Source organism: Crinia signifera, chromosome 2 (genome assembly GCF_055691185.1).
Source record: "Crinia signifera chromosome 2, ASM5569118v1, whole genome shotgun sequence".
Taxonomy (NCBI): Eukaryota; Metazoa; Chordata; class Amphibia; order Anura; family Myobatrachidae; genus Crinia; species Crinia signifera.
Window position 1 is genome coordinate 372,381,853 of NC_139218.1, and position 17,055 is coordinate 372,398,907.

The 17,055-nt window shown below is 47.8% G+C and overlaps 1 protein-coding gene across 2 annotated transcripts in view; it reads left to right on the plus strand.

The window, feature by feature from the left end:
• The first annotated feature begins 395 nt into the window (after positions 1 to 395).
• MMP20 (matrix metallopeptidase 20) overlaps positions 396 to 17,055 on the plus strand; it is a 69,647-nt gene continuing 52,987 nt past the window's right edge. Inside the window, exons 1-2 of one of the 2 annotated variants that reach the window (XM_083170058.1) lie at positions 396 to 1,172; positions 1,675 to 1,743. Coding sequence is in view for 1 of the 2 variants with exons in the window: in XM_083170057.1 (XP_083026183.1) it covers positions 1,624 to 1,743 (120 nt within the window). In the remaining variant the exon portion in view is untranslated. Of the gene's footprint in view, positions 1,173 to 1,585; positions 1,744 to 17,055 lie in introns of those variants that run through there. The other variant, XM_083170057.1, reaches the window with a different exon arrangement.

Below are 17,055 nucleotides of genomic sequence, written 5' to 3' on the forward strand. Positions count from 1 at the left end.
TTCCAAGACTGTCTCCGCATGACTAAGAACCCCCTAACCTATTGGCCCACCTCTGTCCCCTCCATTATGCATCACACCCCCTATATAAAGGGGCACTGGCGCCATTTCACTCTTTGATAGGAAGTAAGGAGCATGGAGAGGAGCAGTGGCAGTGTGAGCAGAGGAAGAGGTGTTGGTGGCAGAGTGAGGAGTGGCAGAGTGAGGAGTGGCAGAGTGAGGAGTGGCAGAGGGAGCAGTGGCAGAGGGAGCAGTGGCAGCAGCCAGCCAAGTGGGAGAGGCAGCAGAGGACTGCTGAGGTCGTCCTCCATTACAGGGAGTGGCAGCAGTGTGGCAGGCAGCATGGCCACAGCAAGGCCAGCCCCAGACCAGGCCCTGGCGGACAAGCCCCATTAGGAGGAGGTGGAGGATCCCATACCTCCCAACTTCTTTGCTTCATAAATAGGGACACTCGTGCGGCGAGTACCCCAGAGCAGCTGCAGGAGGGCCACATGTCAGAGGTGGAGGAAGATGGAGGTGAGGAGGAGGAAGACACTGGCATGGAGGAGGAGGGGTACATGGCTGGAGTAGAAATGAGGAGGAGGAGGTAGAAGCTGGCCGCACAAAAAGTGGCCGAAAGGTCAGATTCTCATACGAGGAAAATGCTGCACTTGTCCGGGCTATCATACCCCTGTTTGACCGGTTACTGGGGAAAAGTCACCTAGGGGCAGCACATGTTTGGGGGCGGCACTTGGATGCCTGTGATAGTACTGTCAGCCCAAAATGTACCAATAACTGCAAAATACCCACTGTACTGTACATATTCCATCTTAAATAGAGTGTAAATGGATAGGACATGCAGATACTGCCCCTATAAACTGTCCTACTTGGTAAACATTATTGTTGTGCCTAGGGGCACCCTCATCCCTAAATCCGCCCCTGCCAGGCAGTGAACGCTGTAAGTCAGCACAAGCGCCTGGTCAGAAATGTCAAGAAGAGGTTCAACGATATCAAGAGACAGCTCAAAAGTAAAATGGCCATGGAGTTGGAGGAGGCCACCAAGACTGGCGGAGGAAGCCCCACCACTGTCTGCTACACGTCCTATGAGGTCAAGCTCAAAAGAATCATACCCCCTGAGGTCCTGCCTGGCATGCACGTCGCGGATACCGATAGGCCGCTGACGCCATCCAGAGCTGGTAAGTGTGACCACATGCAATCTTAAACATACATGGCAATGTTTTCAAACTGTAATGTTCACTTGTATTGTTATGCTAAGTAAAGTGCTGCTGCGGAACTACATAGCCCAGCAAGGTCAGGCAAAAAAAATTGCCTGCTTCTACTTTCAAATTGGTCATAATGCTGGGCCTTGTAGTTCCACAACTGCTGATATTGATCAACACTTTAACATTATTTCTAGCAGCTTAACATGTATGTGGCCCAAAAAACATTGGTGTACTGGTGGTTTAGCTGCCATGCCTACATACCACAGATTTTCCACCAGTTGTAATGTGTCAAATAGTTTAATAATAATCTAACAAAAAATTCAGGTGTAAAACATATGTCAAATAATGTGGGGAGTAAATAATGTAGTCCTTAACCAAAGGAAGTATTGTCCAGTAATGTCATTTCAATGCATTTTTGGCATAAATGCTTATCCATTGCAAGGTAGATAATGGCTGCCCATCTTTCCTTTCACAGATTGTCCGCCCCGAAGTGCTCACGCATCAAAGAAAAGAAGGCCTGTTGGAGCAGAATCTGTGGAAGCAGGTAAATGAACAAAAAACAGGCCATTACACACACCCATGTCACATCAACAATATCTCACACTACATTCATCTCCTGCTGCTACATTGCAACGGAAATGAATGTAATCGGACCTAGCCATCTCACTTATTATTAATGTCAATGTTACATGCAGTATCGGGGTACATGTGTAAGTACATAATACCCCTAGGTATGTGCGTTCAGCATCTCAAGCCCTTTCAAAACCAGTACTGAAGAGAGACTGGCCTATATATGCATCAGTACTTACCTCTTCATCTGTATCCACAGGGGATTCAGTATGAAATCCCGGCGGTCGGGATCCCGGCGTTCAAAATCCCGACGCCGGAATCCCGACCGCCGAAATCCCGACAAGGGGGGGACGTGGATTGCCCCCCCTTGCGGGCTCGCTGCGCTCGCCACGCAGCGGGCCCGGTGCCTCGATACGCTCGGCAAGCTAATTTATTCTCCCTCCAGGGGTGTCGTGGACACCCACGGAAGGAGAAAGAGTCGGGATTTCGGCGGTCGGGATTTCGGCGGTCGGGATTCCGGCGTCAGGATTCTGAACGCCGGGATCCCGACTGCCGGGATTTTAACTGCATCCCTCCACAGGTACTGTACAACTAGGAACACAACCAACAGAATCCTCTATTATGATGTTGGACGAAATGGACATCATTCTAGAACCCGTGGAGACCTTTGCGGCTGAGGAGGAAATACAGACGTCATCACAGAGTGATCTTCCCCCAAGTGGGGTGACTCCCAACCCACCCCCACCCACATACACACCCCATACAGCAGCTTCTGCTGCACAAGTTGCTAACTCCTTGGTAAATTTCAAGGAGAAACAAATAGAATTTATGGCCTCCCAAAGCCTGCTAATAGGGAACACCCAGGGTTACATGCGTCACACTTTTCTTCAATTAAGAAAAATTTCAAGGAGTGTACGGGTTGGTGTAGGTACTCATGTGCGCATGGCTAATAGCATTGACACCCGTTTTGCAGATCTTACTTCTGCTGTAAGGGAACAGAATAGCCATATTGGCAGCCTTGCGCAAAGTATAGCTGCACTTAGCCAATCGTGTACAGCGCAGACCAATGCCTTAATAGGTATGCAGGCACAAATTCAGCAGATGGAGGTCAATGTCATAGGTGCAGCAGCATCTACACTGAGTTGTGTATCTAGCACCCCAGTAAGTGGCTCCCCCACTTCCCCACCCCGTCGGAGTATTAGGACCCGGGGTGGCCTGGGTGCAGCTTCAAGAAGTGGTTTAGGGTGGCCTGATGGTGGAAGAAAATAATTCATATTTTTTATACATTTTTAATTTCCATCTAATATGCAATACATCTTGTTACATCCCCCGACAGTTCGAATGTTTGAGTGACAAAAATGCAGGTTGTTTATGACATACTATACTGCAGTAAAAATGTCTAAACGCATAACATTTTGTCTGTGTATTATTTTTAAAGCAATTGTTGTGTGAAATATGACATAGTGTAATGGTATACAATGGGATTGCTGAAAAGTAGTGTTGGGTAACTTCTGGCCCGTCAAAGGTTGTGGAACTACATATTCCAGCAAGCTCTGGCACTCATTGGCCCTTATTCTGGTTGGTGCGGTCGAGCCGCATATGCGGCTCCGACTGCACCAGACGAATCCCCGCCTACAAGACGGATCGGCACGGCCGTCCGTACACGGACGGCTGCCGATCCGCATGAAAATGGCGGGGCGTACGCCTCCACCATGTTGGGAGCTGCCCCCTGCATTCGATGGTCTTCGACCATCGAAGGCAGGTCCGCACGCCCCGGCAGCTCCCGCAAGCTGAGACCACACGGACAATCGTCCGTGTGGTAGCTTGTATGGGGGCTGAAAGCTGACATCCGGCGACGTCAGCTTTCCGCCCCCATGAGTTGCGTCATGCCCTCATTACCATGCATACGCCCCGCGTTTGCATGGGAACGCCCATGAAACGCGGGGCGTACACATAGGGAAATGAGGGCATGAAGCCCCTCACGCCCCTATACGCCCCCTTTGCGGCGGACGAAATCCGTCTGCGGCGAAGGGGGCTGCACATGCGCAGATTGACCTCTGCGCATGTGCAGTGTCAAAACATCGGCGGTACGGCCGCACGCGGGCCGTACCGCATAGATTAGAATAAGGGCCAGAGTTTGGACTGTAATGGTTATAGTGTGTCAGGGCATGCTGGCACGTGTAGTTCCACAACACCAGGTGAGCCATGTTTTAGAGCAAAATTAATTCATACATGTTACAAATGTACTTAAAAGGTTGATTACAGCAAGGGATAGGTCAGCACCACCAGCTGCATCAGTTGGGCTCTGTGTATTAGGCTAAATGTGGGTGGAAACAGATGGTATTGCTAAATAATTTGTTTATGAGTACACTTACAGCAAAGGTACATGTTGGAATACAGGGCACACGTGCTTACCAGAAAAGTAACGGCTGATGATTTGTGTACGCACCAGATTTCCCCCTCTGCGTACCCCTCACTACCCGAGGTGTGGTAGGTTGGGCTTCCTGCATGACTGCTGCATGTTCCTCCTCCACATAGGCAGGTTGGGACAGGGCTATGTTGTGTAACATGCAGCAAGCCTGGACGATCATCACTACTTTTGCAGGGTGGTAAAGCAGCGTATCCGATGATCGGTCCAAACACCGGAATCTACTTTTCAATACGCCAAATGTACGCTCCACCACATTGTGGGTTGCAATATGGGATTCATTATACCGGTGCTGTGCAGGGCCCTCTGGGGAGCGCAAAGGTGTCATGAGCCAGGAAACACACTCATATCCTGAGTCACCTAAAACACAGATAGGAAATTATTGCCTTATATGGTAAGGTATGTACATTGTGCAAACAGGAGACACTGGGACAAGAGCAATATGCTTGTGAAACTGGAAACACACACATTTGAGCAGGTACAAATAAGGACAGAGAGGGTAATATGTAAAAATGTACTTACCAAGTAGCCAGCCCTCTGGCATTTGTTGTTGGTTGAATCGGTTGCAGATGGCCGAGTGCCTCAGAATATAGGCGTCATGGCAGTTCCCAGGGAAGCCTGCCACAACACTTAGGATTTTGAGATGAGCATCACATACCACCTCAACGTTCAAAGAGTGCCGCCCACGCCGATTGACATAGACGTATCCCCGCACGTGCGGTGCCCTAATCCCAATGTGTGTGCAGTCTATAGCTCCCAGCACGTGAGGGAATGCTGAGAGTCTATAGAAAGCCACCTTGTGGTCCTGCCACTCCAACTCAGAACGTGGGAATCTGATGTATGTCCGCCACAACTTCTTTAAAGCAAGTAACACTTGAGTAAAATGCTTAGAGAAAGTGGGCTGTGATACCCCCAAGGACCATGAGGTCACAGACTGAGTGGAGCCTGTGGCCAAATAGTAGAGGGTACACATTAATTTCTGCCACCCCCGAAAGGGTCCAAATCATCTCTCACCTGCTCATATAAGTCCAACAGGTTATTGCGGTTCAGCCTAAACATCGCCACAACCTGTTGATCCGAGAGGGAGTCCAGGTACAGGCGAGCACGATACATACAGTCAGGGCAGCCGAGAGGAATGCCAGGCCCCGGTAAAATTTTGGGGGTGTGGCCTAAGTGTGTGTGGTGTGGGCACCTCCCACACTTAGGCCACACCCCCAAAATGTTTAGAGGTGGGTAAAAGAAAACTCTAAAAACTGTAATCTCAGACGCAGCACACACCTACAGCATGTGCTGTGCTGACAGCAGGCTCAGCATGACCTCTCACGCTGTCAGTGAGACACTCATGCTGAGCCTGCTGTCAGAACAGCACATGCTGTAGAAGTGTGTGCTACTGGTGATACCTGGGAGGGACGAAGGGGGAAGGGAGGGGTCGAACCAGGTCCCCTGCGGGGCCCCTTCAGCAAGCCTGGGCCCGGGTAATTAGTACCTGCTCCCCCCCTCTCTCGGCTCCCCTGCATACAGTACGTGGGGTACGCAGTAGTCGGGGGGCTACCTGGATCTGGTGCGCAGCTTCCTCCCTCCTGCGCAGCTCCTCCAAATGGGCCACATCACAAATCAGCAACTCCAAACCACTCTGCAAAATCTCCATGTCTCAAACCCTCACAGGTGTCCTTAATGATGTTGGGGTTTATGTAGGGGTGTTTCTGAGTGAAATTGAGTGCACCTGTGTTGAAATTAACCATTTGTGCACTTGACCAAAGTGAGTTCTGGGCCAAATCGCCCAACAGAACCTGGTCTGGAAAAAGTGCGATTATTACACACCTTAAAAGTGCAATTTGCGAAAACGCATCCCATTAAATAAGCGATTTCTATACTTTTCTTTACGAAAACATCTGGATGCAATAAAAATGCGATTTTTTTCACACATTTTTGGTCCGCATGAGTTATCGCACATAATATGCGATATCCGTCCCTTAGCGCATCCTATTAAATATGCGATTTCAAGGAAAAATGCGATGTCGCCATTTTTTTTACTAATATTCGCCAAAAAACACAAATCTCATCCCATAGAATGTCACCCCCTGTGTTTGTGATCCTTGTTACAATTGGTGGAGAATGCGAGCATGGATCCATCTCAGCAGGACACGGTACCGCATGAGCCTGGGTGAGATATGTATCAGAGTTTAAACTGAAAGTTGGTGTTTTTTTCCCCTCTTCTCTGGTGATGCATTGTGCTTGTAGCCTTAAAGGGCCATCACATTATAAATAGACTGTTACTGGTGTGTGTTGAATATCCAGCAAAGCAGGAGGGTGTCTGCTGGGTCTGTTTGATAAGCCCGGCACATTATATAAAACCGTATAGGTTATCCCTTAAAGGGGAAGCGCGAGGAGATATGGAGAAATTACTAAAAAAGTTTGTTGAACTTGCAGCAGGGCAGCAGAATATGGCTGCAGCACAACAAACCCTGATTCAGAATATGATTGCAGCACAACAAACTCAGATACAGAGCCAGCAGGCCCAGGTCCAGATGATATATGATGGGCAGCAGCATCTGGCTGAAAGTCAGGAATGCCCAGTGTGCCAGAGTTTAGGGCTCCACTGGTACCCCTCCCTATCATTTCTGTGCGTTTTGAGCGGATTGGTATGGATCTGATAGGGCCAGTGGAAAAATCTGCTCAAGGGCACCAATTCATATTGGTGGTTGTTGATTTTGCCACCAGGTACCTAGAGGTTATACCCCTGCTCAGTATGAAATCTGGCACCATTGCCAGAGAGCTACTAACCATGTATACCTTCTTAGGGATACCGAAAGAGGTCTTAACAGACCATGGTACCCCTTTTGTGTCTAGACTCATGAAGGATTTATGCCGGTTGCTAAAAGTAGACAGGATTACCACCTCAGCGTACCACCCACAAACAGACGGCCTGGTAGACAGGATTACCACCTCAGCGTACCACCCACAAACAGATGGCCTGGTAGACAGGATTGCCACCTAAGTGTACCACCCGCAAACAGATGACCTGGTAGACAGGATTACCACCTCCGTGTACCACCCGCAGACAGATGGCCTGGTAGACAGGATTACCACCTCAGTGTCCCACCGCAAGCAGATGACCTGGTAGACAGGATTACCATGTCTGTGTACCACCCGCAAACAGATGGCCTGGTAGACAGGAATACCACCTCCGTGTACCACCCGCAAGCAGATGGCCTGGTAGACAGGATTACCACCTCCGTGTACCACCCGCAAGCAGATGGCCTGGTAGACAGGATTACCACCTCCGTGTACCACCCACAAACAGATGGCCTGGTAGACAGGATTACCACCTCAGTGTACCACTGCAAGCAGATGACCTGGTAGACAGGATTACCACCTCAGTTTACCACCGGCAAACAGATGGCCTGGTAGACAGGATTACCACCTCCGTGTACCACCCGCAAGCAGATGGCCTGGTAGACAGGATTACCACCTCCGTGTACCACCCGCAAACAGATGGCCTGGTAGACAGGATTACCGCCTCCGTGTAGCACCCGCAAACAGATGACCTGGTAGACAGGATTACCACCTCCGTGTACCACCCGCAAACAGACACCCTGGTAGTCAGGATTACCACCTCAGTGTACCACCCGCAAACAGACGGCCTGGTAGACAGGATTATCACCTCCGTGTACCACCCGCAAACAGACGGCCTGGTAGACAGGATTACCACCTCAGTGTACGACCCGCAAACAGATGGCCTGGTAGGAAGATTTCATAAAACCCATAAGCAAATGATAAAGAGAGCAGTGTCTCAAGAAAAACGAGATTGGGATCTGCTCTTACCTTACTTGGTTTGCGATTAGAGAAGTACCCCAATCCTCTACAGGGTTCAGTCCACTTTGAGCTCCTCTATGGGAAACAGCCCAGAGGAATTTTAGATCTATTAAAAGAAGGGTGGGAAGACCAACCGTACCAGGACCCTAACGTCGTTCAGTTTGTGGCCCAGTTATATGGCCATCTAAGGCAGATTGCGCCACTCCTGAATGAACTCATGGAAAGGGCCCAACATTGTCAGAAGCAAATGTATGACGTTACCTCGGTCAACCGGTCCTTTAACCCTGGAGACAAAGTGTTAGTGCTGGTATCCACCACAGAAAGCAAAATTTATGCACAATGGCGGGGCCCTTATGAGATCATAGAGGTGATGAAACCAGTCAATTACAGGGTTGGACAGGAGGGTAGAAGGAGGGAGGTACAAATCTACCATGTACATTTGTTAAAACCCTGGAAGGAACCTGCCAGGGTGCCCTCTTTTGTAGCTAAAAAGGTTCCAGAATGCCACGCTTACTCCTGAACAGAAATGGGAGTGGTGAATTTGGTGAAGCGCTACCAAGATGTGTTTTCTGCCGTCCTGGGAAAGAAACAGATCATCGAACATGATGTTGTGACTCCACCCGGGGTGGTAGTTAAAAAAAGGCCCTATCGCATACCCGAAGCAAAGCGGGCATCAGTAAAGCAGGAGGTGGAAGAAGCCCACTATCTGATGAAGCCGCTGACACCTTACAGGAGGCGGAGAAACACGTCATATGACTGTATGCTACCCTCACCATTTCCTTCTGGAGCTCCAGAATACAATCCCTAACCTGCCTGCAAAAAAGCAAGTACTGCAAATATTACAACCCAACACTACAGAAACAGTAGCTGGTCAGTCAGCAGCCAACATAAAACAGGGATCCATCCTCTTCTTGTTTTAAACTGTGTCTGACCAGACAGCGGACATTAAAGAATCTTTAATAATTTTTATTTTCCTTTTGGGGGGGGGGGGGGGTCATTTTTTTTCTTTCTCTGTCTCAAGAAAGCATAAATGTCGATGCATGGTTGACAATACTCATGAGATTACACTTGGATCTAGACCATCCTAGGAGATTGTATATTAACAAGCTTAGTATGTTAACTCTTATGAGTAGGGTCCTCCTTCCTCACGTACTCACCCTACCTCTTTACCTCACCTGTGCTCCTGTCCTGTTTTTCCCTTCCTCTACTTCATCTTCAGTCTCCTCGACAAGTTCCACACCTACTTCTAAACTGATGCTGATTTTAGTTCTATCAGCTATACCCCTATTTATACTGTATTTTTCAACACACCCTGTACGTTACCTTGTAATTTGTTTTTTTTTGTTTGCTATGTACGGCGCTGTGGACACTTTGTGGCGCCTTATAAATAAACGTACTACTACTACTACTAAAGGCTGTTTTTATAAAAGAACAAATCAGTTATTAATACTATATGTGTATCAGTTTTTAATACTGTTTAGTATCACTGGCCAGTGAAATATATTTGTTTAATAAATTCCTAAACTTTTTTTATTTTTACATTGTTTCTAGCGCGTGTATTTATATATTTTTTACTAGGAGTTGGAAGAGATGTTACGCCTAGGGGTTATAGAAGAATCCACCAGTGAGTGGAATAATCCAATTGTCCTAGTACCTAAGTCTTCAGGTGATTTAAGGTTCTGCAATGACTTCCGTAAACTAAATCAAGTGTCCCAGTTTGATGCTTACCCGATGGCCCGGGTTGAGGAGTTGGTAGAAAATGTAAGCCAATAGTCAGTATCTGACTACACTTGATTTGACAAAATTGGCAGATTCCGTTAAAGAAGCTTCTAAGGCAAAAACAGCCTTCTCGACCCCGGAGGGCTAGGAATAAGTTGCTGCGGCCTAAGAGGGAATATGCAGCTGCATATTTAGATGACATTGTTATTTTCAGCTCTAACTGAGAGTCACAACTTTCAACTGTAGAAGCCGTTTTACAGTCTCGACGGACACACGGGTTTACTGCTAACCCTGAGAAATGTGCCATTGGTATGATTGAGGCCATTGGCGTGCGGTGGGGTGAGGCAGGTGAAGCACAGCCTTTCCTGTGATACTAGGGTATATGCCAGAGTTTTGAATTTATAAAGTATGTCAAAAATACAAAGAATATATTTTTTAAAATCTTATTTTTATTATTCTAATCATTTTTATAGTCATTTTCAACTCTGGATTAAAAAGTCTATGGCAGGTGAGGCAGTGCCTCACCTCGCTACCTTTTCTGTGCATCTCTTATCAAAACTCATCGAATCTCCAGCAGTGTATACTGCTGCACATGTGTATAATGCCGGCATGTACCCCATGGCTCATATATTGTGTTAATATCTGGCTCTGGTACTTGCCAATGACTCTTGAGCCATTTACCTCACCGCACGTCCCTGATTGAGGCCAAGTATTTGGTGTTCATTGTGGGCAGAGGACTGGTTAAACCTAAGCCTTGTAAGGTAGAAGCAGTCCTCACCGGGTCTAAACCTAAATGTAAGTCACAACGTAGGACATTTCTCGGTCTGATGGGATATTATCGCAGGTTCATTCGAGATATCACTGCTAGAGCGGCTCCACTATCCGAATGTCTTAAGAAACAGTCCCCGCACAAAATAAAGTGGACTAGACCAGTGGAAACTGCTTGGCAGGGTTTAAGACGAGCTTTGTGTAAAAAGAGTCTGTCTTGCAAGCCCCTGAGTTTAGAAAACAATTTGTGTTGCAGACGGATGCCTCTGGGACAGGATTAGGAGAAGTTCTCTCTCAAGAGGTAGATGGAGTGGAGAAGCCCATCCTCTACCTTAACCGTCAATTATTGCCCAGAGTGCACAAGTACTGTTGAACAGGAGTGCTTGGTCATTAAGTGGGCAGTTGAGTCACTAAGATATTATTTATTGGGGCGAGAGTTTTTGTTGATCACAGACCATGCACCTTTACAGTGGATGCATACAAAGAGGTGAATGCCTCTGTTAAGACACTACTGGTTGAGACAAATAAGAATACCACTTATAAAGACACAAAGAGGCGACAAGCAGAGACTGATTTTTTAATCAAATCTTTATTCTTTACACGGATCATTCTTTCTCACACATCTTTTCACACTTTATTTTAGTATACTTCGCTAGTGATCTTCCCTTTACCAGATTGTTGCCCCCTAGGATCTACCCCTTTGTTATCTGCCTCAGAGCCAATTTGTAGAACTGATGTCTGTTCAAGATCTGCGTCTCTCTTCTGCACGGATCACTAGCTCCAATTCACTATTATAGGACTTTCATCGGGCTGCTCCCATCCTATGGAATGCCCTTCCACGCACAATAAGACTCTCCGCTAGCCTCCAAACTTTCAAGCGTTCCCTGAAAACTCACCTCTTCAGGCAAGCAAATCATATATAAGTACCACACACATAACCCTCTGAGGCACTTATGTATTATATAGCTTCCCTTCTGGACTTGTAACTTGGTGGGACTGCTATGCTATTACTGGTGCCTGTCCTTGTGTTTCCCTCCTATGTCCCTATAGACTGTAAGCTTGCAGCAGGGCCCTCCTACCTCCAAGTCTGTCTGTTGTTACCCAGTTTGTTTTATCACTGTCTACTATTGTAAAGCGCAACAGAATCTGCTGCGCTATATAAGAAACTGTAAATAAATAAATGATAGAGAGATCACTCAGTAAGAATAAACCATCACCAAATTCCAGAGATGTATCAGAATTAGCCACTAGATGGCAGCAAATACATATAATATATAAATGGAAATCACAGTACAACTGTACAAATATCAATTACTATATGAAATATATGAATATAATTCGAACTATAAAACAATATTCTGATAAAATTATTATCAATTATTTCTACAGAGCCCCTACAGCACCTAATTTAGGACAAGTACAAAGTACACAGTTGCATCAGTGGACAGGACACTGAAGTAATTATTAAAGTGGACAGCACTTGCCTACCCCCCTGGAATGGAGAGCCCCTGCACCCCCATCCCTGCAGACTTAAATACCAACTCGCGGGTCTGCGGAGAGGGGGGGGGGGCTAACATTACATGAATAGCATAATTTAAACCCCGCCCCTTACCTGATCCGAGACGGCTTGTAAACAGTTCGACATTTTCTGGATTTAAATCGAGGCCGAACGTCCTCTTCCCGCTATCAGATTCTCTATAAGTTATGGTGATCGCATGCTGTCAGTGTCCCGTATCAGAGGCAGGGTTGTTGCTATGTGTCATGTATAATTCCAGGGGTGCCACCATGTGTTGTATATACAGTATAATTCCAGCATTGCCGCCATGTCTCATTCCTGGCAGGGCCGGCGCTACCCACTCAGCAGCTTCTGCAAAGCAGGGAGGCGCCATGGTGAAAAGGCGCTGTTTCCCTCCCTGCTCTGCTAAAGCTGCCTCACGGACACTTGCGCTGAGGCATGTAGCGATGTCTGTGAATGCCTGGATGACATGTCATGTCCGGATCCGCCCCCTACCTATTGCTCCCTGCGCCTGTCAGCTGTCAATCAAATGACGAACAGTGTGCTGTGCCAGTGTCGCTGCCAGTCCTCAACACTCCGCCCAATCTATCTCCTCCCCTCTTCTTCCATCTCCTCCTTTTCTCCCCTCCTTTCCCCCTCAGTCACGAGTGCTGCACATACTTTTTGTCCTGCTTTCGGATCGCATCGCACACACATTGCATGCATGCCGTGCAATGCGATGCGATCTAGCCCATGACGTATGCGATTCTCACAGCATGTATGGGCACCTTTAGTGCCTGCAACATTTTGCGGACACAGCACTGAGATGGTGTATTCATACCTGTACATGCACCCGAGATCTCCATAGGATCGCATGTTGCATACACTCCCACAATCAGGCTGCAGCTTGTTGCAATGGCAATGTGAAAGGGAGCAAAATGTAGGGTTTGCAGGAGAGCACCGGACACCCTAGCACCGGCCCTGATATCTGGGGTGCCCCATGTCTGCCGTGTAATTCCTGAGGTGTTGCCACAAGTGACGCATAAGGCAAGGGGTGCTGCCATGTTTCATATACAATTTCCAGAGAAGATGCCATGCGTCGTGTATCATTCCAGGGGTTCAGCCATGTGTTGTGTATAATTCCAGGGGTGCCCAAGGTGTGCTGTTTAATTTCAAGGGTCCTGACATGTGTGCTGTATAATTCCAGGGGTGCTGCCATGTGTGACGTATAATTCATGTGTGATGTATAAATCCAGGGCTTTCGCCATGTGTCGTATATAATTCCGGGGCTGTCCCATGTGTGCCGTATAATTCCATGGGTGCCGCAAAGTGTTGTATATAATTCCAGAGGTACTGCTATGTGTGCAGTATAAATCCAGGGGTGCTGCCATGTGTTACAAATAATCCCAGGGGTTCTGCTATGTGTGATGTATAGTTGAATGGGTGCTGCCATGTGTGACGTATAATTCCAGGGTCCCACCATGTGTGCTGTGTCAGGTCAGGGGTGCTGCCATGTGTGCTGTGTCAGGGCAGGGGTGCTGCCATGTGTGACGTATAATTCCAGGGTTGCTGCCATGTGTGATGTATAATTCCAGGGGTGCTGCCAGTTTTTTTTTAGTTTTTTACTGTAGGGGTGCTGCCATGTATCGTTTATAATTCCAGGGGATCCGCCATGTGTGCTGTATCAGGTCAGGGGTGCCGCCATGTGTGCTGTGTCAGGTCAGGGGTGCCGCCATGTGTGCTGTGTCAGGTCAGGGGTGCCGCCATGTGTGCTGTATCAGGTCAGGGGTTCCGCCATGTATGCTGTGTAGAGTCAGGGGTGCTGCCATGTGTGCTGTATCAGGTCTGGGGTGCCGCCATGTGTGCTGTATCAGGTCAGGGGTGCCGCCATGTTTGCTGTATCAGGTCAGGGGTGCTGCCATGTGTGCTGTATCAGGTCAGGGGTGCCGCCATGTTTGCTGTATCAGGTCAGGGGTCCCGCCATGTGTGCTGTATCAGGTCAGGGGTGTCGCCATTTGTGCTGTATCAGGCCAGGGGTGCTGTATAATTCATAGGGTGCTGCTAGAGTTATATAACAGAAGAAATGGATTGGCACAGACTTTTTTTTGCTGAATATTTTAAATACTAATAGATATTCTTACATCAGAAACGGAACAAGGTACTTGTGTATTATCACGGCGCCCTTCGCGTCGTATCGCATACCACTAATTAAGGTATGCGATGGCATGCGCTGGGACCCGATTTGAGGCTTTCCCCGGGATGACTGTACAATTTTAATATCGCGTCGCATCGCATGCCATTATAATGGCATGCGATGCAACGCGATTTCCATGTTAAATGCCCACCCAGACCAGATTTTTAATTGTATCCCCACCCTGATGGGTAATGACTATGTTAAAGGCCCCCATTGTTAACGCCACCCCACTATCAACGACAACCCGAAGCGTGGCGAGCACAGCAAGCGCGCGAGGGGCGGCGGTACGTGTCCTCCGACCTTTACGCGTCCTCCGCGCATTACTTCACAAGTAGTAAGCGTCCCCTCGTGGGGCTCGCCATGCTTCGGGCTCGGTGGCTCGTTGCGCTCACCACACTATATAATATCATCTCCACGCCGACGTAGATAGTGGGGGTATGAAAAGGTCGGAGGACGCGTACCGCCCTTCCTCGCGGGCTCGCTGCGCTTGCCTCGCTTCGGGTTCGCGTTGATAGTGGGGTGGCGTTAAAAATGGGGGTGCATTTAACATAGTCATTACCCATCAGGGTGGGTGTACAATCTAAAATCGGGTCTGGGGGGGCATTTAACATTAGTCAGGCATCTGGGTGCCTGTACAATTAAAAATCGGGTACAATCGCGTTGCGTCGCATCGTATGCAATCATATCGCATGCAATGCGATGCGACGCGATTTTGTGGTTGTACAATGCCCTGCGATGGAAATCGGGGGCGCCGTGATAATACACAAGTACCCGGAACAATTTTAAATGCTGCAGTGTTTGGTTGGCAGTGTTCCCACAATTACATGTAAACACATTAAGCAAGATTGCAAGTCAAAGGAACGATTGCATTGCAGGGCACTCCTTTAGATTGTAAAATTGTGCATTTTGTATATTTACAATCTAAAGCAGTGCCCCACAAAGCAATCGTTCCTTTGACTTGCAATCTTGCAGCTCCTTTTGTGCTAAGTGTCCTGTATAATTGCTGGGGTGAGCCAAGTGTGTCGTATAATTCACGGGGTGCTGCTAAATCAACTGTATAATTCCTGGAGTGCTGATGTTTTTATTTATTAAAGAATAAACATTTTTGTGTGTGTACTGTATAATTCAAGGGGTGCTGCCATCTGTGCCATATAATTCCATGGGTTCCGCCTTGTGTGCTGCATGAGGTCAGGGGTGCCGCCATTTGGAAGTTGTAAATCACATTATGGGCCTAGTTCAGGTTTGATCGGAATGGAGTGAATTCGGTTCCCCGTTCCACTGGCAGGAGATCTGCGCATGCGTGTATTTGCACATGTGCAGACCCCCTGTGCAAACGCCTTTGGCAAGTATCACACTTGCCGTGGCATTCGCATGAGTAGAGGAGGGAGAGGAGGCTGGCGGGAGCAGACACCGTCCCGGAGCAGAGGTACTCCCCCTGCTTTATGGTCGTTCCCATGAAAATGTTAGGCGTTCCCCTTGCCCGCAGCAGACAGCAAAGGGATTCGGGCAGGGGGGAAGGGCGCCGTTCAGCAGAGTGACGTTAAGGTGCTAGAGAGCCAACCTGAATCAGACCCTCTGTTTCAGCCACATAGTTTTACTCTGCACCTGTGTATTACACTAATGACAACGTGTGATACTCCTCTCTGTATACAAATACAAACAGGAGCGGAAAGTGCTGATGTTAGTGTGTAAAGCTGTGTAATTACACCAGCGAACTTGCTAGAACACAGTGTAGCTGTTCTTGCTTACACCTGTGATACTTTCTATAAAATCCACATGCTGCGCACACAGCCTGGTTATGTACGTCTTTTACTGAGACATAAACAACATTATTAGGATGGACGCATTGATTGGGGAAATTCAGAAATTCAGCTGAATTTCTGCCTCATTCTCACCTAAATAGATCTTGTCTTTTCCTTGGAGAGATCTTTGGTTTTTAACAGTTTCTTCGAAGTTCACTACCAAATTGTATAGTGTGCACCCAGGTTGCGTATGGATGTAGGGTAGAAAAAGAAGGGGGCGGGCAGGCAGCCGTGCTGAGAAAGGGTGGGGTCAGAGGCGGGGCTAACCTAATGAAGACTGCTTATTATCAAAATTACTGACAGTCCAGGTGATCACTGTTCTTTGTCTAGTTAAATTTAATGGATTCGGCATGAAAAGCCGGCGGTCGGGATCCCGCCGGGTCGGGATCCCGGCGTTCAAAATCTCGACGCCGGAATCCCGAACGCCGAAATCCCAACAAGGGGGGACGTGGATCGCCCCCCCATGCGGGCACGGTGCCTCACTACGCTCGGCACACTAATTTATTCTCCCTCCAAGGGTGTCGTGGACACCCACGGGAGGAGAAAGTGTCGGGATTTCGGCGTTCGGGATTTTGAACGACAAGATCCCGACCGACAGGATTTAAACTGCATCCCAATTTAATCATTTATTTTTGACTGGGGAGTAGGAATTCCAAAACCGATGCATTTTCTAGAGCATTTACTAGGATGAAGAACGATCAAATATAGGATAAGATAAGCCTATCTTAAATCCTGAAAGTGTTTGAGGATTCCAGTCTGAGGAACCAAAGTTCCATCAGGCAAAACTTTTGTCTCCAAATCTACACACTACTGTAGGTTGCTTCAGTGAGCACATTTTTGTCGTTTCTCAGGTTATGCCGGAGTTAGGAAGTCATTGGAGCTAATCATCAGAAATTACTGGTGGCCAACAGTTCATAAAGATGTTAAAGACTTTGGGGTTTATTCTAGTTCATTCTTTCTGACAAAATCCTTCTTAGATGGATAAAACCATGTGCACTGCAGGGGGGCAGATGTAACATGTGCAGAGAGAATTAGATTTGGGTGAGTTATTTTGTTTCTGTGCA